General features: G+C 34.6%; 3 protein-coding genes across 3 annotated transcripts; 2 read left to right on the top strand and 1 right to left on the bottom strand.

Moving 5' to 3' along the window:
• The first annotated feature begins 1,559 nt into the window (after positions 1-1,559).
• Positions 1,560-5,522, top strand: LOC145639270 (serine/threonine-protein kinase SAPK2-like). The gene is made up of 9 exons (XM_081690462.1): positions 1,560-1,871; positions 2,036-2,110; positions 3,168-3,269; positions 3,603-3,656; positions 3,752-3,844; positions 4,087-4,179; positions 4,307-4,411; positions 4,514-4,612; positions 5,057-5,522. Exons 1-9 carry the CDS (start codon positions 1,752-1,754, stop codon positions 5,324-5,326), a joined length of 1,011 nt encoding a protein of 336 aa, XP_081546588.1. The 5' UTR covers positions 1,560-1,751; the 3' UTR covers positions 5,327-5,522.
• Positions 5,523-8,049: 2,527 nt separating this feature from the next.
• Positions 8,050-10,397, top strand: LOC145639269 (small ribosomal subunit protein eS6-like). Its single transcript, XM_081690461.1, has 6 exons — positions 8,050-8,143; positions 8,283-8,347; positions 9,244-9,301; positions 9,384-9,492; positions 9,581-9,853; positions 9,939-10,397. Exons 1-6 carry the CDS (start codon positions 8,138-8,140, stop codon positions 10,178-10,180), a joined length of 753 nt encoding a protein of 250 aa, XP_081546587.1. The 5' UTR covers positions 8,050-8,137; the 3' UTR covers positions 10,181-10,397.
• A 412-nt stretch (positions 10,398-10,809) lies between these two features.
• On the bottom strand, positions 10,810-22,567 carry LOC145639268 (lysine-specific demethylase JMJ21-like). Its single transcript, XM_081690460.1, has 16 exons — positions 22,183-22,567; positions 20,050-20,160; positions 19,904-19,956; positions 19,631-19,773; positions 19,124-19,321; positions 18,850-19,049; positions 16,655-16,754; positions 15,990-16,556; positions 14,422-14,544; positions 13,830-13,910; positions 13,404-13,735; positions 13,043-13,294; positions 12,226-12,310; positions 11,906-12,086; positions 11,651-11,819; positions 10,810-11,101 (listed from the first exon to the last, which is right to left on the bottom strand). The coding sequence occupies exons 1-16, from the start codon at positions 22,335-22,337 to the stop codon at positions 10,963-10,965; spliced, it is 2,889 nt and encodes a 962-aa protein (XP_081546586.1). The 5' UTR covers positions 22,338-22,567; the 3' UTR covers positions 10,810-10,962.
• Positions 22,568-22,915: the final 348 nt, after the last annotated feature.

Below are 22,915 nucleotides of genomic sequence, written 5' to 3'. Positions count from 1 at the left end.
CTGGAAGTTTCAAGATATACTATGTACTATCATTTTATTTCTAAATTATTAAATTCTCTTTTACTATACCTCATTCACTTTACCTTAAAAAAATATTGATCTTGCTAACATACGCCTCAAAGCATTGGATAAGCATTTAAAACATTACTTAAAATGATATTAATTTGGAAAAATATGGCAAAATCACGCGTCGATCGGCGTAATTAATGTTCATTCATCCCGTCTCGTGGGCAGCCGGTCACACCGTGTGGCCACTTAAAGTAATTCCTATAACATTGGTTAAGTAATCCCTTAATACCGATGAGTTAACCCCTATACCACCGACTGAGTAACTCTATAACAATGATGAAGTAACCATTTTAACACTGACCAAGTAACCTCCATTACACTTGCGAAGTAACCCATATAGTGGTTGGCCACACGGGCACACGATGTGGCAAGCCATATATAAGACTTTGTGGTGTTTATTTTAATTTAATCTTTTTATTTTTAGCTAGTTTATCCAACGCCCCCAGGACGTTCGTTAGCTTTTGCCTTCAAATAATATCTAGTAAAAATAATTCATTTTAGTAAAATAATTTCAGTTTAATAAAAATAATTTCAGTTTAGTAAAAATCAATACCTTTAAAGAAGAAATATATCAAAAAAAAATAATAATAAAAATAGTTTTAGTTCAATTATAATTATTTAGTTTCAGTAAAAATAGAATCTATTCTCATATGATTATTTTCAGTTCAGTTCAGCTCTAAGCCTTTAATGAGTTCAGTTCAGCTCCTAATTTCCTTTCTCTTATAATATATTTATTTCAGTTCAATTCAATTTAGTTCAGCTCATTTCAGTCAAATGAGAACAGACCCATAATTTAAGTTCGGTAAAAATAAGGTGAAATAAATACAACCTTAATCTCTTGTACTCTTGTTATATGGATTCTCGTTATTTTTTTTCACAATCACACAATACTGTAAAAACTAGTTAAAGTCCCGTGCAATGCACGGATTTTAATAACTTATATAGTAAATTACTACATTAATTTAACAATTATATGCTAAAAAACAAATAGAATTACTGTAAAAATATACTTTCAAAAATATTTCGTTTGAGTGCGTATGACAAAAATATAATCGCTAAAATGCAAAGTAAATATTATAGGCTATAAATATTTTTCATAAGGAAAGATAAAGAATCGAGTGAAAATTTTTAATCAGTGAATGACATGATCACTGGTTTCGCGTTTAGTATTAAGTTATTGATGATTGATAGGCTATAAATATTTTTCATAAGGAAAGATAAAGAATGGAGGGAAAAATTTTAACCAGTGAATACTGATTTCGTTTTTAGTATTAAGTTATTGATTGATTATTTAGGAGTCTCCAATCAAAAAAGTAATGCATATAATAATAATGGAGGATGTATTTTAAATGGAATGAAAATTGATTTTAAAAAAATGGAAAGAAAATTGATTTTAGCAAAATGGAAAGAAAATTAAATTCATTCTCAATTATTTTTCTTTCCAATTTATACTCCCCTTTAATTTTGCCACGTTTCCACTTTCATCTCTCTCCAAATCATTTCCTCATTTAACAATTTTAACTTTCTCTCTCTAGTTTGTTTACTCTTTGTCGTTTTCCCTCTCTTCATGTGCTCATAAACCCAGAATATATCTTACTTAAAACCTCCCCACGCTACTACCAATCTCAAGAACTTCCTCAACCCAAAAAATACAATTTTATTTTGATTTGATTGGGAAAAAAATGGAGAGGTATGAAATAGTAAAAGATATTGGGTCTGGAAATTTTGGTGTTGCTAAGCTTGTTAAAGATAAGTGGACTAATGAATTTCTTGCTATTAAGTTCATTGAAAGAGGTCATAAGGTCAGCTTTTTTATTTATTTATTTAATTTTTTTTTATTTAATAAAGTAGCTAAAATTTACCTTTTTTTTATGTTCAAAAGTAAATTTGGTGGATGATTTGATCTGGGTTAATGGTAAATTTTTTGTATAGGATTTATGAAGGTTTTTGTGATTTTTTGTTGTAGATTGATGAGCATGTACAAAGGGAAATAATGAATCACAGCTCTTTAAAGCATCCCAATATTGTTAGATTCAAAGAGGTAATTTTACTCATTTTTATTAATTATGAATTAATCATGCTGGAATTAATTGGGATAAAATAGCTTGTTGTTTTAATAGTTAGTTAGTTTTTTAATCAATTAATTAATTAATTTTTGTTGTTTGTGGTTGACTGCAAACTTGTTTGTGAATTGGACTAAAATTGTGGTAGTAATTTGATATTTTGGGTATGTTTTCGGTTTTTTTTTTTTAAAAAAAAAAAAAAAAAAAAATTTCGATTTAATGAGGGTAGTTTTGGAACATCGACGAGAGATTGGGGCCAATCCCGGGGAGGCGGGATTGGCCAAGCAATTCTCGTGTAATAGTATAACTTGATGTGATGGAATGTTAGTGTTTTATTGTAGCTTTTTTCATTGAAGCTAGGCTTGTTATTAGACTTAAAAAATTGTAAGTGAAAGGAAAAGGTTGATCAACAACTACCAAATACTAGTACAAACTATGTCGACAATAAATGACTAAATAATTTGGATCGTACAAGCAACTTAAGAAGCATTAGTGGACAAACCACGAACTTAAGTAAGGTGGAGGATGACAAAGACCTTAGTTATTAGTCAATAACAAGCATTGGCCTTTTTGGTTAGTAATAGTATATACTAGCAAATAATGCACCTTACGATTAGAGCTACTCAATTCGTCGTTCCTTTCTTGACAATATGATTCTTGTTGTGAGGAAATGGTGTCAGCACCTCATCTGAATTTATTCTTTGATGTTCAGAATCAATTTTTGGCCAATCAGTTGTAGGGTAATTGCACCATTTTCTTGGAAGTTAAGTGCTCGTTGGTATAGAATTGATGTGGACAACATGATTGGCATACAAATTAAAGGAATAATCGAGTGCTTAAAAGTTGGAATGATGGGATTACTGCATAAGGCAATTGCAGGCTTACTCTTAGAGGAATGAAATTTTCTAGTGAAAACAGAATCAACAAATTTTTAGTTCGATTGAAAATATGTTAAAAGAGGAATTTCGGTTGCATCTTCTAGACTTGGTAGTGTGTAAAAATTTACAATCAATGTGATCTGAACTTCTCTTGCAGGTTTTGCTGACTCCGACACATCTTGCAATAGTTATGGAATATGCTTCAGGTGGAGAACTCTTTGAACGGATATGTAAAGCTGGTAAATTTAGGGAGGATGAGGTACTGAACCTTCTTTTTTGTGGTAGAATTTTTCAGAAAAGAATTACTGTTATCCATTCATTAGAAACAACAAAGTATAACTCATACTAGTTGGATTACTATATGAGTAATTGAAATGTCCCCTCATATTCACTTTTTTTTTTTTTTTTTTTTTTGCTTTTTTCTTATTTCTGATTCATGCTGTTGTAATAATCATGTATGTTCCCTTACATCAGCTGGCCTGTTATTTTTTTGTCTCAATATGTTCACCTCACCAAATAGGGGGAAGGGGTGAATAAGTTATATCATAACTATTAACTAATCACTTCACTCTTTTTTCATTGTATGTATCAGGCAAGGTTTTTCTTTCAGCAACTAATATCCGGAGTCAGTTACTGTCATTCGATGGTATATTGTGATCTTCCTTTTACTTGCTTCTTACTTTCCATTTCTCTGCCTATAAACATAACAGTCATTATCCTAAAGGAGATTCCTTTGTGCAGGAAGTATGTCATAGAGATCTTAAGCTAGAAAACACACTCTTAGATGGAAGTGCTGCACCACGAGTCAAGATATGCGATTTTGGTTACTCCAAGGTAAATGTTACAGAGTATCATTCAATTTCCCTCTTAAAAGTACTAATCTGTATCAAATAACTTGGTAAGGGATGGTCGAGCATTCTGATTATTAGTCACAGAGGACACACAACCTGGATGCTACATGAACTAGAAAGAAACTAACTTGATGGACGTATAGTGCAGGATTTTCTTCAAACTACTTGCTACTTGCATATCTAATTTTTTTTTTTTTTCCTGCTACACTGGCCTTGTCTTTGCAGTCTTCAGTGTTGCATTCCCAACCAAAATCTGCAGTTGGAACGCCAGCCTATATTGCACCAGAAGTGTTATCCAAAAGAGAGTATGATGGGAAGGTAATTTGTAGTTTAAAGCATACATTGGTATAATTGTGTTTTGTTTACCCTTTAATGGTGCTATTCTGAGCCTGAGCCTGAGCCTGAGCCTTAAGAGATTTTCATTAATTTATATTTTGGATTGTAGATTGCAGATGTGTGGTCTTGTGGTGTCACCTTATATGTCATGCTAGTTGGAGCTTATCCCTTTGAAGATCCAACTGACCCAAAAAACTTCAAGAAAGCCCTCGTAGTAAGTTTGGCATCAATTATAGTGTGCAGCCAAATCCAACTTATTTTTAACATTGTCATTCTTTTCATTCTTTGCTGATAATATTACTATATAATGTGACAGCGGATACTTAATGCACAATACTTGGTCCCAGATAATGTTCCAATATCACCAGAGTGCAGGCACCTTCTATCCCGGATATTTGTGGCCAACCCTGAGAAGGTAATTTATGCTTTGATCTTTTACTTTGTATGACTGTATAGTCTGAAGTGGTGAGTTGTTGTTGAATATCCTGCTTGAAACTTGTAGAAATCCACACCTTAAACCCCCAAACCAAGCCATATGGAGAGGATAATGTTGTAATTTCACCATTTCCTGTATAAAAAATACGTAGTATATCAGATGACATACCTTCACTTCGAAATAAGAAGATTCTGAGTAATAAGCTATGTTTGAAGTGGGACATAGGTTCCACATCCTTTTCAGTGATAAGTTGTTGGATGATTAGCTCATGCTTCATTCCCTGATCATCTTCATTTTTATTTATCCTTGTATTTATTTTGTTTATTTGCTCTCTATCTTTCAATTCGTAGTGAAATTTGACTATATAGAAGGGTTACATTAAAAACGTACCTAACTGAGTTTATGTGTTGGGTCTTTGAACAGAGAATAACAATTTCAGAAATAAAAAACCATCCTTGGTTTTTGAAAAACTTACCAGTGGAACTCGGAGAAGGTGGAAGTTGGCAAAGCAATGATATTAATCAACCACCCCAGAGCGTCCAAGAGATATTGTCTGTAATTCAGGAGGCACGACAACCTCTTCAGCCACCTAATATTACAAGCGGACTACTTGATTGTGGTAGCATGGATTTTGATGATTTGGATGCAGATGTAGATCTTGATTACATGGAAAGTAGTGGTGAATTTGTATGATTGTGATAAATTATTTACAGTGTTACAAAAATGTATCATATGTAAATCATAAACTCTTTCGCCCTCAAGAGTAGGCAAGCATGAGTGTCGTGCAAAGAAAATGGCCAAATGAGGCAATATATATATTTGTCGCGTTCACTATGTGTAATTTCTATGCCAATGGAACCAAGTTCAGCTATAATTTTAATCGTCAATATACTCAGTTGTCACACAATCAGTTTGTTTTAACTCGGTTTTATTTTTGTTTTCTTATTGGTGATGCAGATTAGAGGTGGACCAAGAGGCCAACCCATTGATCTAACCACACTCATGAACCAGCTCACGAGGTGATCTGAATGTTTAATGGAACAAGAGGCTAACCTATTGATCTAACCACACCCACCAGATTTAGCCGCTCTTGTTTATTCAAAAAAATAATAAAATAATAAAAGAAAAATGCAATAAATAGCCCTTAGGGCCAAGGGCGGATTCATAATTTATTTATAGACCCCGGGCCGAAGTTATAAAATATTTCAATTAATAAAGCCATACAGAAATGTGATATAAGAAATCCACATGAATAAAAAAAATGTGCAAACAAGGGGAATTGAAACATCGACCTTCCCACATCTATACATCAAGTAACTAACCAACTAAACAAACTACCAAAATTATATATTTTACACAAGATTTTTCATTTATATGTATCAAAATCTGGGCATAGGGGGGCCAAGGCCCGGGTAGGCCACCCCTAGATCCGCCTATGCTTAGGGCTACTGGCTACATATATGCTAAAAATTATAATAAGTGAATATATAGCATTAATTATACTTTTGTCAACGAAAAAACTTATACTAATTAGCGTAATTTTGTCATGCAAAACTAAATTAATACCATTTTTTTTTAAATGTATTAAGGGTTTGTTTAGTTCTTTTAAATAAGTAAAAATGAAACGAACTATACATGTAAATAATTACTTTTTAAGTTTTAACCCTAAGAGCTACTCCGTACAAAGTAATAGTATCCATAAATACAGTAACAATAATACCACAATACTCCGTAGTATTTTTATTTTTATTTTTATTATTTTTTTTTTAATAAGATGCAATAGTAATATTGTAAATATATATACCACAAGAAATGACACGTGTCATTCTTGGTGTCAGTTTTACTATGGAGTATTATGTTATTGATGATGCTTTCGAGTTGTACATACCTTACTCTTACTCTTACTTTAATGATTGTTAAACTCCCCGAGGACGTTTGTAGACCCGTCAAATGGGTCATTCGGGTCAGGTTAATTTCGGGTCAGGTTGAGTCAAATCGGGTTTCAGGTAGGGCTCGAGTCAAGTTCAGTTCGGGTCAATTTCGGATTGGGTATGTTCGGGTCAGACCATTTTCAGGTCAAGTCATATTCGAGTCAGGTTAAAATCAAGTCGGGTCATGTTCAAGTTGTTCCATTTGTGGATCAAGCTCAAATCAATAATTTAATACGAAGTATTTTGTTATTATTGTAACAAGAACTATTAAAGGTCTGTTCTGATTTACTGAACTGAGATGTATAAAATTGAACTGAATATTTTATGAGAGAAGGAATTGAACTGAAATGAAATGAACTAAATTAAGCTGAATAGAACATACTCTAATTCGATTTATGAGTTTGGCTATGCTTGAAGGTGAACAATTTGAGTTACTTTGGCACTAGACATTTTTATTTCAATTACAGGGTAATTTTAGTTTGGGTCATTCGAATACCGGGATTGTTCGGGTCAAATATTTCGGGTCAATATCAGGACGGGTCATTCTAGTTTGGGTAAATTTCGGGTAAGATCGAGTTAGTTTAGGTGTCGGGTTAAGATCGAGTTAACTATATTTTCGAGTCAAGTATGGGTCAATTTCGAATTTTGAGTCATTTCCAGGTCGATGTTTTTGGGTCAATAAATGGGTAGGGTCATTTGTTTCGATATTTTTGGATCAATCGATAGGTCTGGTCATCCGGGTCTGGTCTTGATCAGTATTGCCAGGTCTAAACTAGAGGTAATACACCTCGGCCCCGCGCGAAAATAGGGCGGTTTCGGAAAAGCCTAAAAACGCATTTGTAGTTAAAAGCCCGAACCAGGTCCGAAAAAGCCCGAAAAGCTCGAATTCGGTTCGAAAAAAGCCCGCTTTAGCCCAACAAGCCCGCTACTTTTTTTTGTGGGTTTGGTTACGAGGTTTTATGTTACGTTAAGGCCCGACCTGACCAGATTTGTAAGTCACCTCTAGTCTAGAGCTGATCACACTGGGCCCACCCCGTTTTTAAAAAAGTTCGGACGGGTTTGGGAAATGAAAATTTTGCATTTTTAGTTGATTTTTTGGTCTGGCCCGGTCCGAAATTGGCCGGAAAGCCCGAATAACCCGACTAGTTTGGCACACATTTTCCGGCCTAAAGCTTGGCCCGACCCGAGAAATGGGCAATTTTTTTTACCTCGACCCTGCCCGTCCATTGATCACCTCTACTCTAGTCTAAACATTGTCTAGCAAGATCCGTATAAAAATAATACGGAGTAAAAGGAAAAAAAAAACGGCAAACGAAGTGGTATTGTTCATGGAGTAAAATAAACAACAGTACGAAAGCCCATTTGGAAAAAGAAACCCATTTAAAAGAAACGATTATATCTGACGGCCAGAAATGCCCTAACCTATTCGGATCTAAAAATGATCTCACATTAAAACGGGTCATACCATTCAAATATATAGTCATCCTAACTTAAAACCCTAGAACTCTCTATTCTATATATCAGTCCCTCTCTCTCTCTTCCATTTCCCTTCAGCCGCTCTTGCTCTCCAACCATGAAGGTTTGTTCATCATCCTCCTTCACAATATTTTCTGGGTTTTTATCTGATTCTTTGAATTCCTCAATTTTCTGGGTTTTTATTTGTTCAATGTGTTTGTTTCTGGGTTTTGATTTTGGTTGATTTTGTTTTGTGTTTGCAGTTCAATATTGCTGACCCTACTACAGGGTGCCAGAAGAAGGTCGAGATCGATGATGACCAGAAACTGTGAGTTTTTTCTATCAATCACTATTAAATTTTGATTTTTTTTATTAGGGTTTATGAGATTTATGAATAATCTGTCGTTTTTTTCCTTATTTTTCACTTGCTTTTGAATTTTTATTTACATGGATTTAAATCTGCCTATTTGCTTGTGGGCTCAAATATGAAAAATGATTAGTCTGTAATGGTTTGTATATACTGCAAATCATCTGTTTGTAGACTGATTATTAATAAAATGTTGGTAGTATTGTGTTAATTAGCTGACGAATTTGTGTAAGATGTGAATTACTCTCTTAGTATAGGATTAATATCTTATTGTATGATTTCCTGTCTTTATAATTGGATAGTATCGATTGTATGAATGACTTAGCTAAATTATTGATTAAACTGAAATGAGGGCATTCCTTTTTGTTTGAGGTTATGATGACTGAGTGGTTGAGTAAGAAGGGTGTGTTTCGGAATTTAGATTGGGTTATAGTTTAGAAAAATGTAGATGTTTTATTGATCAGTACCCATGATCTGGGTGATTGTGGTTAATTGTTTTTGCCGTTATTCGCTTGTTAGTAGTTTAAGGCAATCGTTAGCGTTGCTGGGGCGCTGTGCTCATTGAGCAGATGGTGCTTTCAGCCCTTTGCGTTGCCGATACCTGTTTGAGCTAACCAATGCTTGCACTACTGCCCTTACTTTTGATGGCTGCGTGCACTCAGGTTCTCGTATATGTTACATGATTTGCATTTCACTGTACTATATGTTGGATTGATTTTCAAGTTTTGTTCGTTAAATCATTGGGAAATTTTCTTTGAATTCTTGTGTTGATGGATTTTGTTGATGATATTCAAGTGAGGTAGTTAGCCTTGGTGCACTTGGTTGACTTAAGCTTATGTACCTTTTGTTTTAAACAGCCGTATTTTCTATGACAAGAGGATTTCTCAAGAAGTCAGTGGAGATGCCCTTGGAGAGGTATGTATGCTTTTTCTTAATGCAATTTTAAGTTTTGAATGTTGCTGGAAGACTAATGTTTTGTTGCCATCCTTATCTGCAGGAGTTCAAAGGGTACGTGTTCAAGATCAAGGGAGGTTGTGACAAGCAAGGTTTCCCCATGAAGCAGGGTGTGTTGACTTCTGGAAGAGTTCGTCTACTGCTCCAGAGAGGTATGTTATGGATTCATGCTTTTGTTCTCTTGCTAATTTGTTGAGTTGTGCACAAATTAAACTTGGTGTTTGTTAATTCTCTTTGCAGGAACACCTTGCTTCCGTGGTTACGGAAGGCGTAATGGAGAGCGTCGTAGAAAGTCTGTCCGTGGGTGCATTGTTAGCCAGGACTTGTCTGTGTTGAACTTGGTTATTGTTAAGAAGGGTGACAATGATCTCCCTGGTCTTACCGACACTGAAAAGCCAAGGATGAGGGGTCCCAAGAGGGCATCCAAGATCCGAAAGCTCTTCAACCTTTCCAAGGAGGATGATGTCCGTAAGTATGTGAACACATACCGCAGGGAATTCACTACCGCAAAAGGTATGAGCTTTAGGATACTTTTATAAGGATTTATGATATAATCTGGTTACCTCGTTATCTAATATCTTCCTAATTTGATGGACAGGCAAGAAGGTTAGCAAGGCTCCTAAGATTCAGCGTCTTGTTACTCCATTGACCCTGCAAAGGAAGCGCCGAAGAATTGCTTTGAAGAAGAAGAGGATTGCCAAGTCCAAGTCTGATGCTGCTGAGTACCAAAAGCTCCTTGCTTCCAGGTTGAAGGAGCAGAGGGAGAGGAGAAGTGAAAGTTTGGCAAAGAGGAGGTCTAAGCTCTCTGCCGTTACCAAGCGACCATCTGAGGCTGCATAGTTTGAAGCTTTCTTGTTTTGATTGAATCAATTGATGTTGTCTTGAAGTAGTATTGTCATGAGATAATTTAATATGTTTCTCAAAATTTTGAGTTAGAGACCTGAGTTATATCTAGTTTCATCTTTTTGAATCAGGAGAGTAACATTCTTGTGGATGCTTGTTTTTTTCAGAGTTGCTCAAATACTTTGGTTTATTATTACATGTTTTCTTAGAAATATATTACCTGCATTTCTGTATTTATTATGTTAAGTATGCCTGATTCTTTTATTCTAGACTATAATTTGTGGTCGGGTACTCAAGGACTCGGGCTTCACAAATTGTTTAGGTAGTTTTTTGTACTGAATTTAAGTTAAATTGAACTGTAATTGCTGTTTCAAAAATCGATCTTAGAAAGCTGAAGCCAAGTCTGTTTTGGGTAGTTTGACGAGTTTTTCATAGATTCATTGAAATAACTTATACAATTTATCTAATGGATTTTTTTAATTTATTGCAATTCATTGCTGTTGAAATGATATGAGTTCAAAAACTAGTGTACTTAGCAATCCCATTTATAAGATTAGAACTCAAATTTGATACGGGGTAGAAGTTTATAACGTTGTAAAATGTTTGAAGTATACTCTTATAAACAGTGTAAAATTTAGCATTTTATAAAGCAAAGTTTTACACAATTTTACAGGCAAGTGAAAAAATATCTATTGCTGAAGAAAGTAAGTTACAAAGAATGGTATATAGGAATCCACAATTGGAAATACATTCATGAATGATGAAAGTCACAGCACTGACTAAGATAAATCCATACTCTCGTTTAGAATTCCCCAAACTTGTTCCTCAATATCTTCCCACGAGTTGGCGTCCTTCAAGTCCTCCCATATGCTAAAAATAGCTCCCAGAATGTTATCCTCATGGAGAATACAATAGCACCTGTCAGCAAGCATTCAAATTACACGGTTAGCGTTCAGGCATAAAATTCTAAAAATGCTCTGTACATCTCAAATCAGAAAGAGAGGGTGGAATTCCTGCTTTAAATTACAGAACTTGAGCTACCATAAGATATCACCCTGTTTAATATACATTCCTGGAAATCCTACTGTATTATTATCTGTAATAAAACCTTCGTACTTCTTTAATAGGGCCGCCTTAATGGTGATATTAAGCCTATTAATTCAAATCGTGGCCTATATTTTGGGATGCCTGACAGAATCATGACCTATTTTCAACAACAGAGAGTATTTATTACATTCAATACAAACACTTAAACAGCAACCATATTACATCCCTGGAAATCCTACAGTAATGCCAACCTGAAATGTTAAATTTTGGTGGCTCATGTATGTATTGACATGCAAGCAAAAATACACATTCAGATGCATGCATATTATCAAAAATAAAAGAGTTCAATTGAGTATTAAGCAATTCAGTCTGCATGACAGCACGAGTCGCATAAGATACTTTGTATAAAATATAACTCACATTGCACGGTAAGAGGCCCGCTGAAACTTCATGACTTCTTCGGTCAAATTATTTTGAGATCCCTCTTTGAAAAATGGAAGCTTATATCTGGATAGTAGCTGCTTAAGCAAGTGCGGATTTCCTTTAAATATATCTAGGTGAATAGGGATCAAGTCGAGAATAGGATCACCTGAAAATGGAAGCATGGGACTAATTATTACTGTTCAAGTGCTAGAATAAACTAGGAACATCAGATTATTAGTCAAGAGCCCTCACCAACTGATAGATTGCTGAAGTCAAGAATGTGAGAAGGTTTCCATGACTGCACTTCTCCATTTTTCATGCTTCCATTTCCAGATGGATTGTCAGAATGGTCAGATAAATGGATGCTACTTTGAGGCTCTAAATATAAGTTGTCATCCATGATGTCCGAATGTATCCAAGAACATGTTGCTCCCTGGAATATATCATTATTTTCTTGATTTTGTGTTTGTCAATGAATACAATATGAAATACAAAAGTACAGGATTACAGCATGAAAATACTTTGTACTTTCACCATAAGTCATCTATCAATGTAAGGGTTAAGAATTGTACCTCAAATACAGAATGCAACTTCTTGATATCATTGGGAAGGTATCCAACAACTTTCTCAATGAGGCTATCTGGTATAGGGTTTCCCCTGCAAATAGCACGCCAGTATAGTAAGAAACAATGTGGATCCAAGAATATAGATGTTGCATAAATTTAATATTGTAAATGATACAGAAAGGTCTTTTGGTGCTTGTTTTGATTTATATTGAGTCTTTGAGCATAAGAAATCGTAAAAATCATCCAATATTTTAATTCAACAGCAAAGGTTTATCTCCTTTTTGTTCTTTTTCAAGTGCACAATGTAGCTGTGACAGTAAGCAGTAAAAACCACAGCAATAAAGCTCTGAATTCAGAGAAAGAAGTATATATCAGGCTCCATATAACTATATCTTCCCAAAGCGGAAAGGGTGGAATGATTGCATTGCTCAAGTCATATATGTCAAGGTAAAAGTACCAATCATTGTATGTTGGCTTAAAATTTTCAGGAGTTAGATTAAAACCTTAAATTATCTCAAAAGTCAAGGGTCATGATGTGTTCTCTGCTTTGATGGAAAATTTGTTATAAGATATAAAACCAAACGTCATAGTATGAACATGAAGGTTCCCAAGTCTCTTTCTTACTGTATGGTTTTCCCAATAGAGGAGGGAGGAGTTTCCAGGAAAAATGAAGACAGAAGCTGTTATAAAGAATGATACAGGCAGCATAGTAAGTAGAACATGGCATAAAGGAATTTTTTCAGCAACATAGAAGCCTTTCAAACATTTTTTATAAACCAAGGAATTCAAAACACAACAAAAAGGGCATGTAATCTCAGATTACCATTTTTTCAAGTGGCTCACGACATCCTTTTTAATAAGGCTGTGGAGAAATATTTCCCAGACTGCAGCATCATTAGAATCAAGAGAGTCAATTTTCATTGAAGTAATACTGGGAGCCAAGCCAAGTTCCCTTCTGATATTTGCTAAATTTAAGTTATCATGCTGAGGTAGGGGCAATATATGAAGGTTATGTAGTTGCTCCCCTAAGAAAGAAGCCAAATCCAGCGCATTCTCCCAAGACAGTGAATCCTGTCTGCAGTAAGCAAAGATAAATTCAGTAAGATAACTAACATTTTTTTTATATAGATGCTAAAAAGGAAAAGGGAAAATAAAACTAATTTATGCTTCCAGGGTCAACTTACAACTCAGCGAAAATTTTTCCTTTGCATCTTTTTGTCACAATGTAAGGCCAGATCTTCGTGTTTCCAGGTAGATTACTGATTTCAGAAGCATTGAGTCCTGCATTTTTGTAATCAAACAACTTTTTGCTCCATAAACCAAAAGAATTGCCATAACCTTTGCAGCCCTCGATTGTTGAAATGTTGTCAGCTATCACATGAGGCATTCCTTTACCATCCCAAGGTACGATAGTGTAATATCCATTGGCAAGAGAAATAAAACCACTGGCCAAGACATCAGGAACATGCTCCTTCAAAGGAGATTTCTCTTGTAATAGTAGATTGTAAAACTCAAGCTGCATGTTAATTAAAGGTCAAACTGATGGCCACACTATCTTTGTTCTAAAGGTAAAGGAAAATATCTCTGGATATTAAAGTCAAATAATATACCTCAGTGCCCAAACTATAAACTGAAGATTCCAGCCCTCCTTCAACATAGATTTTAATTACATTCTCCGCAATCAAATAAACCTGTACAGAAACAAAAGAGAGCCAAAACAATTCAGTTGACACCTTAGCACCTAATGTATCATAGTAAGGAGTCCAAATCTCTGAGACCACGAGACCAGTTTGTCAAAAAGCTAGAAAGAAATCAGGCAAAGAGGAAATCCAAAAATAGAAACCCCAACACTAGGTGGAACTCATCTTATTGAGAGAATTTGGTCTCAGCCAAACTTAACCTCTTAGAACTCAGTGAATCTAACACCAATATAGTTCAGCATCATAACACCTGAACATGGACCTCTCATTGTCTAATAATCTTTTCTTTGCATGATTCGAGAGGGGAGTTATGGGGAGAAAAATTTTGGTTAGCTGCAACATGCAGAAACAAGGGTCTACATAATATCATAGTTATACCTTACAAAAAGAAAATACAGAAAGCTTTACTACCATTCTCTAACCAGGTACATTGAAGGGTCTAATACTCATGATATAATACAGGACACCAACATAGCATAGCTCATTCAGACAAAGGACTTACAGGATTACTGCCTGTGCCGACAGGCAACTTTTCATCATTGCTAGGAGAAGCCAAATTGTGATACTTGCAAACCTGCTCAATGCATTCTAACCATTCCCCTGCATTAATGGCAAGACATGCTCCCTGAACATATATACGATTTTACAAATAAGCAGATTGTAGGAAATTGCATCATTGCAACAAGTAAGTAAATTGAATAGCATGCAATGAAGCAGTGGGGCAACATCACCACTAAAGCCCATGCAAAAGTAAAATCTGTACCTAAGAGGATATAGACTATAGATAGCCTCATAGCCTATTTCTGAAAATGCAATAATACGACAAGAGCATAAATGGGGAAGAATATATCATTTATTAACAGAAGACAAAGGAAAATTTAACTTATAAACATGTTCTCATTAATTCATCATAATCTGAGCGATTTAAAGAAAAAAAAGAAAATCAGCTACCAGTGTACATCCAAGATGATTACAAAAGAAGCAAGGGAAACCCATCAAGATTATTCACTAGTCTTGTCAACATAAAGAGGGTTAATAGGACGGATATGGTTTATAAATAAACACACCTACCGCATCCCCTAATTGTGAAAAAAGTGATAATATTACAGCAGAATCAGAGATTTGGAACACTATAACCACGTTTTTTTTTCCTTTCCATTTTAATTTTATATTAAAAAAGCTCTCTGGTGACTAATACATCACTTGCCTAAAAATAGCCAACAAGATGTGGCTACTTTTCATAGAATTTTGATTTAACTGACCTTTCCTTTTTCGCACAAAAAGGATAATTGAAAAATGATACTATGCTAGTTACAATTCAAATCCATTTCCTTGGCAAGAGGGTCACCAGGGAGACTTTACTAGCCACATGCTTCTGACGGATTCAACCTCTGAAGCCATATGATGAAATTCATCCATCCATAAAAGAACATCTCATTGCATTATTAGAAGTCCCAAAACTCCCAATGCAGATGTTCTTCAAAAAAAAAAAGTCCCAATGTATATGTCTACTTAATAAAGCTTGTGTGGCATTTCTCACTTTCAAAACACTCTTAGTCAATTACCCCCAACCCCTAAAAATGTCTTATTTCATTACCAAACCTAATGTACCTAAAATATATGGAAGATAAGTTATTATAGGTCCCAACTCCCAAATAAAGTGGACAAATCAAACAACATACATTACAAAAGCAAAGTGCCTTAAACTTTGTTAAATATAGAGGAGTCCCTTTTTGAGACAGAAATATTAGGGATCCAGGAATAGCAGTTGAATAACATAAACTCATGTCACAGCCAAGAAAAGCACTTGCATTACAATATACACAGACAGCATTGCAGACATCCATAGATATACATGCATAAATAGTGTTCATAGAAGTAAATCATCAGAATGAAATGCTATAGTGAATTACTGAATTATATTAAATAATTAATATTGTATCTTAGTCATATTTTCTCCTCAGAATCATGATCTGTGCTGCTGGAAATTATTGCCATTCTCAAGCCATTGGAGCATTGATATTAAAATCTACAGGAGGGAGAGGTTATAGCAATGAGAGGAAAACATACCTTCCATATCAAGTCTCTCATTTCTGGTTTTCCTATCCAAAGCCTCCATAACCATTCTCTCATCTCTCTCTGTCCGATGCAGTTGGAAGAGCTCCACATAGAGTTGTAATGATCCCGATGCTCGTCCAAAAACTTTGATAAGAAATTAATATTATATGGAAGGTCATTATTCCAGACATTACAACAATTAGCAGCAGCAGCATTGCTAGCACTATCATGGCACACATGGTCTGATCTGATTCGTTTTTCTTTCCTAAGCACATCTCTTGGACTCGAACAATTTCTAGCACAGGATGTGACCTCATCCACATCCTCAATATTTCCATCATCAAGAGCAAGAAATCCAGCACGGCAAACCCCTTTATGACGGAATCCTGGAGCCAAATCCAGACATACATACTCAAAATTTGTGGAGTTAACAAAATTTTGTGTAACTGCAACAGTGGGCTCCAGGTTCAGCACACAATGCCACCAACCACTTGGGACAAATATTGTTTCACCAGGCAATTGAGTACACTCCAAAGGCTTGTCTTCATCAGGAAGGAGTGGATAAAATTCCAGCCACCACTACTAAGACAAAATCAAAACTAAATAAATACATAAAGGTGACTGGTAGAACCAGCAAGTACATGAATTGACACTAGTACAAGTTTACATCAGTTTACCTGTAAAGATGATGGGGTCTCGATATTCACATCACCGTCCTCTTCATTTACATGCACAGTAACACCTAAAGGCACTTTACCTGGAGGATACAATGCCCACCTATTGTGACAGAAATTTTAGGGTCAGCAACCAAGCCTTTAAAAGGGAACATTTACTTATCTTCAATTTCCATTAAATTAAAAAAAAGTCATTTCTTTAATTGAAATCATTACTATTTTACCGATAGGCTAAGAATGTCAACCATAAGCAAGTAAAAATATGTCAAAAGAATTCATCTCCCCCTCACATACAATTGTTGAGCTGAAGAATATGACAATCAATAAGCAATAGCCAAGAGGGAAAAGTGCAGAGAGAAAAGTATAAAACAGCTTCTAATTTAGGTAATATCCGCTGAATGGCCATAATACCATATCACCATGTACTTCTTAGAGAGTTTTAATAAGAGCTACTTCACAAGTAATCACCTCATAGAATATAAACAGCTTGATTGCTTTCCAGAACCCAAACTTTCATTAACCCTTGTACTTTTTGCTTGGCTATTCCTTTAAGGGGTTGTATTGTGATGCCACCAAGCTACCCCAAGCCTCAGATTAACCTTACCTATGCTAGGAGACTTAATAAGAACAACTTGGAGAATATACCTTTAAGGCCTTGGGGAAGAGGTTGTGTATTGTGTATGGCAGAGGGTTGTAGAGTGAGAAAGTGATGTAAGAGGTCAAAAGGTGGAGAAATTAGTTTCTATAGTTCCATTAATAAAATCCTTCCCCAGGTTTCCTTCCCCCGCTCATAATTTCAAGTTTAAATCCATTCATAATTTGCATTCTATACCAGGTTGTAATGTTCAGCAGAACTAATAGTAGATTTTATTACCAACTAACGACAATTTCAGAAATTTCTTGAAAGAATTCAAAATAACTCGAAGTAGAAATAATTTGCTAGAAAAATATTAACGGCGGCTGAACTTAACATACTTCTGAGGCCCACAACTGCATACTTTTACTGCACAATACATTGGCAGCTGAGAGCCTCAGAGTGATTTTAACGCCATGGATTTTTTAGAACAGTTTTTTTGGAAATATGGTAAGAAGAAAATTTCATTACTCATCCAGCCATTCTGCAAGTAGTGCTAATCAACAAAAAATAGCAAAAAATTAATACGAATGTCAATACACTATAAAACACACCAGAAAGGCAAAATATCAATTATTCTTTTATCCACCAAGCTTTTCAGTGATAAAAAGAACACTAGATTTCTGATTTTATAGAACTAAATCCCAATCTTTCTATCCTTCATTTCAGAATCATAATGAAAAACCTAGAATAAATGATATTTGTTATGTGATGCTATTTAATACACCGTACCAGATTCAAAGTCTTTCAAGTGATAAAGCATTCTAATCTCTTCTTGATTGTCTTTCCAAGTTAATAAGGGTAGAAGTAAGATATTGCCATCCTCCACCCTCAAAAAAGTAACCAGGGACAGTCATACCTGCTAGAAATTTAACATCCTCAACATGGATAGAGAAGAGATGAAAAGGAGATGCTATCAGAAGCACACTTGCAGCTCTAGTTAGAAGAGTTTTGGAAGATTTAGCACTACTGAAAGTTTGAAAGCCGCAGACACTATCAGTATTAGGAGATAGAATTGCAATTTACCTAGCTACTTATGACAACTATAATTTTTTAATTTCATGTCAGATCCCTCAACAATATGGTCCCCATCCAAAGTATGCATGTTAGCTGAGGGTCCCTATCCAAAGAACGAATGTTAACTGAAAGCATTTCTAACATGCAGAGGGCTACACAGACTTCTATTCGCCAACATCCACCTAATACAAATCCTCCTGTAGGAACGGGATGGTTATAATAAGTGGTACTTGATAGAGGGACAAATGGACAATGGCTTGTTATGGATGCTATAATAAGAAATCATATAGTGGGATTAAGAAGAGATTATTGACCTGTATGTATACAGAAACTATAGGCTATTGTTAGCTATTTGCCTATTACTGAAAAAGGCACAACATTTGTGTTTCATTTTATTATAAGTTGGCTGTTTGGGATAGACCCAAGATATGTAAAGAGATGGCCAAATAAATTTCATGTAAGCAACAGAAATTTCCAAACGTCATAAATTCAGTAAAAAAAATTGATTGAGTAACCACTAGAGAACAAAATTAAACACAAGCTTTACCTTTTACGGCCACATAGAAGAGTGTTCCAAGCACTAGTAAGAGCTGGATCCACATGCCAGGAAGCTCCAGACCTCTCTGGTCCTATGATGAACCACCTATATGGTGGACGTTGATCTGGGTTCAGAACATTAAATAAGTCCTCTTGAAAAAGATGAGGCACAGCATACTCCTTCAGAAGACCTGGTGCCACTTCTCCAAACTGCAAGCAATATATGTTTAAGTTTTCAACTAGATAAATATAACTTCAGCCATGTAACATAGTTGTGATTGCACCTTTTCATCAAATATATATAGAGGATCTTCATCATGCTGAAGTTTCATGTAGGAGACATAATCCTTAAATTTCATCTTAATTTTCCGAGGACTCCGTTGAGAAATTTTGAAAGTTGTATCCCCATAATTGAGCAATAGTTGGTCCAAAGTCCATTTCTCTCTTGCTGGCCAGGAATCAGCTAAACCAGCAATCAAAACCTGTGTAGTAGTCAATAGTCAGATCAGAATCATCAGATAGTATGGAAATTCTCGTATTTCCAGGCAGAGCATCATTAAAAGCCAACGTACAAACCATTCAGTAAATTGTAGCTATTTAGGACCCACAATCAAAGAGTTTGCATCTTGCTCAGAGTGGTGAATTGATGAAGAAAAGGTGGATAAAGGAGTTGGGGAAGGGAGGGTGGTGTTATTATTTTACTTTTTTTTTTTCCCAAGTCAAGTGTTTTTCCCACTAAACTTGCTTTAATGTTAAAATTCCTGTAACAGCCACATATAAGTCAAACATACCGGCTTCTTTCCATCATACTTGTTTTGGAAGTCCTCCATAGAAAGATTGTTTTTCCTCTCCACATTTCCATTATCCACGGAAAACCCGCCCAGTGAGGTATAGCACCGGTACCACCTCTTGTACAGGAACAATGAGTAAAATCCTGCATTGATATAGATGAAAGCTTAGAGAACAAGAGCATAGCAGAAGTGATTTATCAACCTCAATCATTCATATCATCCTATAAAGAAACTCTTTATTGACACCAGGAATCCAATATGAGAAAACATTACCTTCAAAATGCAAGAGCTTCCTGAGAGGTGCTTCATTTCCATGTGCAGTATTTCTATAATTAACATTCAAAAGATGCAAAATTCATTGGAAAATAGTTCAATATACACAAGAATTTTAATCAAGAGACTTGTCTTGTAAAACATACAGTTGAAGTGTCGTGTTCTTCCATGAACCTTTATATTCAAGAAGACCACTTGCAGTTTTTAAGCATAGGCTCATCCAGAGAGGCTCTTCATTGCAAAATATGTACATTACACTGCATATGATATTAAGAAGAAAATGGCTTCATAAGAATAATTATTAAGAAACCATGCACAAAAACATGGGCAACACTTCAAACTAAGACCTACTCCACAGATAAAATACTTACTACTCGTACATTGTGGAGTAGGTCTCATAAGAATAATTATTAAGAAAAAATGCACAAAAACTATAACTAGACCCACAAACACAAGTTCTTCAAACACGATTTGCCTCACGCATGTGCATACTAGAATACCTTCTCAAGAGATGCCCCATCCAAAGAATACTACAAGTCTAAAACTACTGTTAGCTAATCATCTCCCCCTAGCCCCTACCTTCACAAAGAACTATCTAGAATGCCCAAATTAGTGTGGTGTACAAAATGTAAATTCATTTGTGGGCTAATTCCTCCGTTCTATAATACGCAATTTAAATTTTTTTTTTTACCACTAATATACTTTGGTTATAGCTTTTTTAATATTGTATGAATTAAATAGGCTGTAATGTAAAGTTTCATAACACTAACATTTTTTATATAATCTTTTTAATTAATAATTAATAATACATATATATTAATGGTTAAACTCTTGCATTAGCATATGTACCAAGTTTGACTGCGTTAGTACTTAATTCAAAGCCAACAGCAAATTACATCATCCAACTACCATTAAAGTACCAGATTTCAGGCAGCATTGATTCCAACTTTCCAATTTCCAACCCAAGCACATTTTAAAAATAAACTATCTCAGCCAGTAACTCCTTGGTATAGATAGTATCATAGTACCATCAAATCTATTTAAACACTCTTAACTACATTCTAGATGATAACCTATCTCAAATACTCGACAAAGATAATTTAAACCTATTATTCTATTAGAACCCCAACATTGAGTAAGCATATGTCCCAAAATTTTACGAACTTGATTCACTTATAGTGTATTTGAAAAATTAATTGCAATGTATATACGAGTCATATCCTTTCTCCCTACACAACTATATATAAGATCTCTTCCACCATTTATCCATATACCTTTGCTTATATTCAATACAACATCATCACCACCACAATGCCTCTTAAGAAACTCTCATCTTATATAGGGTGACGAATGTATGCAACTGTACCATGAAATAATAAAAAGTTATTGAGTAACACATAACCAGAACCATCTCTTATTTCACTAATAACTACTCCATATAAGCCTTAAGTTGTTACACAATGACCATCTCCTACTTCTTAATAAATAAGAATGCAAGTATTTTAATGAGCCAATAATGTATTACAAATTTACAAGTAGATCATAATCCAATTCAAAAACGTGTAAATCTTTGTCTCTAACTCTCAATAGTCTATATACTCCCTCCGTTCTAATTTTGCAACTTTCTACTCTCCATTTAGGAGTATTCCTTATTAATCTTCCTAGTATAAGAATTCTCGGTAAGGAAAAAAATACTCTTAGTTCGTAATCCCTCTATTTTTGAGATGCAGCGCATAAAAATTAATGCATGCATCATACAAAGTAGAAACCCCTATGACATCCACACCAGCTCACTTATTCTTATAGTCGATTCCCTCCATTTGGAATTAGTTATCACATTGTTCCAATAATTAAAGATATGTTATGAATTGCAAAAATGACTTCTCAATTCTTTCCTTCCTGCATCACTAAATTCGAATAGTCGCTAGGAAATCAAATCAAAAGCTACCACTTCATAGTATATAACAAACTTTGGAGTCATCAATTGAATATAATTTCCGATTTCAATTCAATCATAATAGACAAACTATTAGCATCAATTAAAAATATTTACTACTGGTACATTGTTGCTAAATAAACACAATAACAGACAATTTATCAAAAATGCAAATAAAAACAAACAACAACTTAAAGTAACAAGAACAAATTAACTATACAATCTGTAATCTTTCAAGTTCAAAATTCATCCATTATTAAAAAACAGATTCAAAATTTCACAATCTTAAAAATCCCAAAATAACAAATAAGATCATCAAAATGATGAAAATTATTAAAAATACCTGCTAACACAAGAAAGACGAGCAACATCTTGAAGAGAGAGAAAACTGATAATTTCACAAACAACTTCATCTGGTAAAACTCTGAGATTTCCTAATGCTTCAGCTCTTCGATCATTCTTCATCACCATTTCTCCTCCACCTCCATCAATTTCCATTTTTTTTTTTTTTTTTTTTTTTTTGAATTTAAGAATGATCAAATTACAGAACAACGAATTTCAATCTAATGAATAATTTAATATAAATAGAAATTGAATTTACAGGATGATTCGAAGAAGAGCGGTTGAAAATGGGAATATGAAAAGCATTGACGAAAAGACGAGCTGACGATGTAAAGAGTTTTGGGTTGCGTGGATGTTATGCGGGGCCGTGTTTTCTTCTCCGTGTTGCTTCTTCTATTTACGCGTCTCTTTGTATGAAATTCTCCTTTGATGTTGGGCTTTTCGATTTGGGCCTTATGGGTAGTGCTCTTTTCATTGGGTTGGGCCTCGAATATGATTCAAATAAATCGAGGATGTCAGCTTACTGATTGAATAACTCATGTAGTAGAGATTTTTAAATAACTGATTTCCTTATAATCAAATGTAAACCATTATATCTTTCAAAAAAAAAAAAAAAATGTAAACCATTATATAAAGATGAATATGTAAATAGTTAATCATCACAAGATTCATAACTTCACAAGTGTAAAATCTCAATTTCTTTGACATCTTCGATTAATATAGTATGTTTGCAC

The sequence above is a fragment of the Chenopodium album genome, chromosome 7, assembly GCF_948465745.1.
Source record: "Chenopodium album chromosome 7, dcCheAlbu1.1, whole genome shotgun sequence".
In the NCBI taxonomy this organism is placed as follows: domain Eukaryota; kingdom Viridiplantae; phylum Streptophyta; class Magnoliopsida; order Caryophyllales; family Amaranthaceae; genus Chenopodium; species Chenopodium album.
Note: the sequence above shows the minus strand (reverse complement) of the source record. Positions and strands in the feature narration are given on the sequence as shown.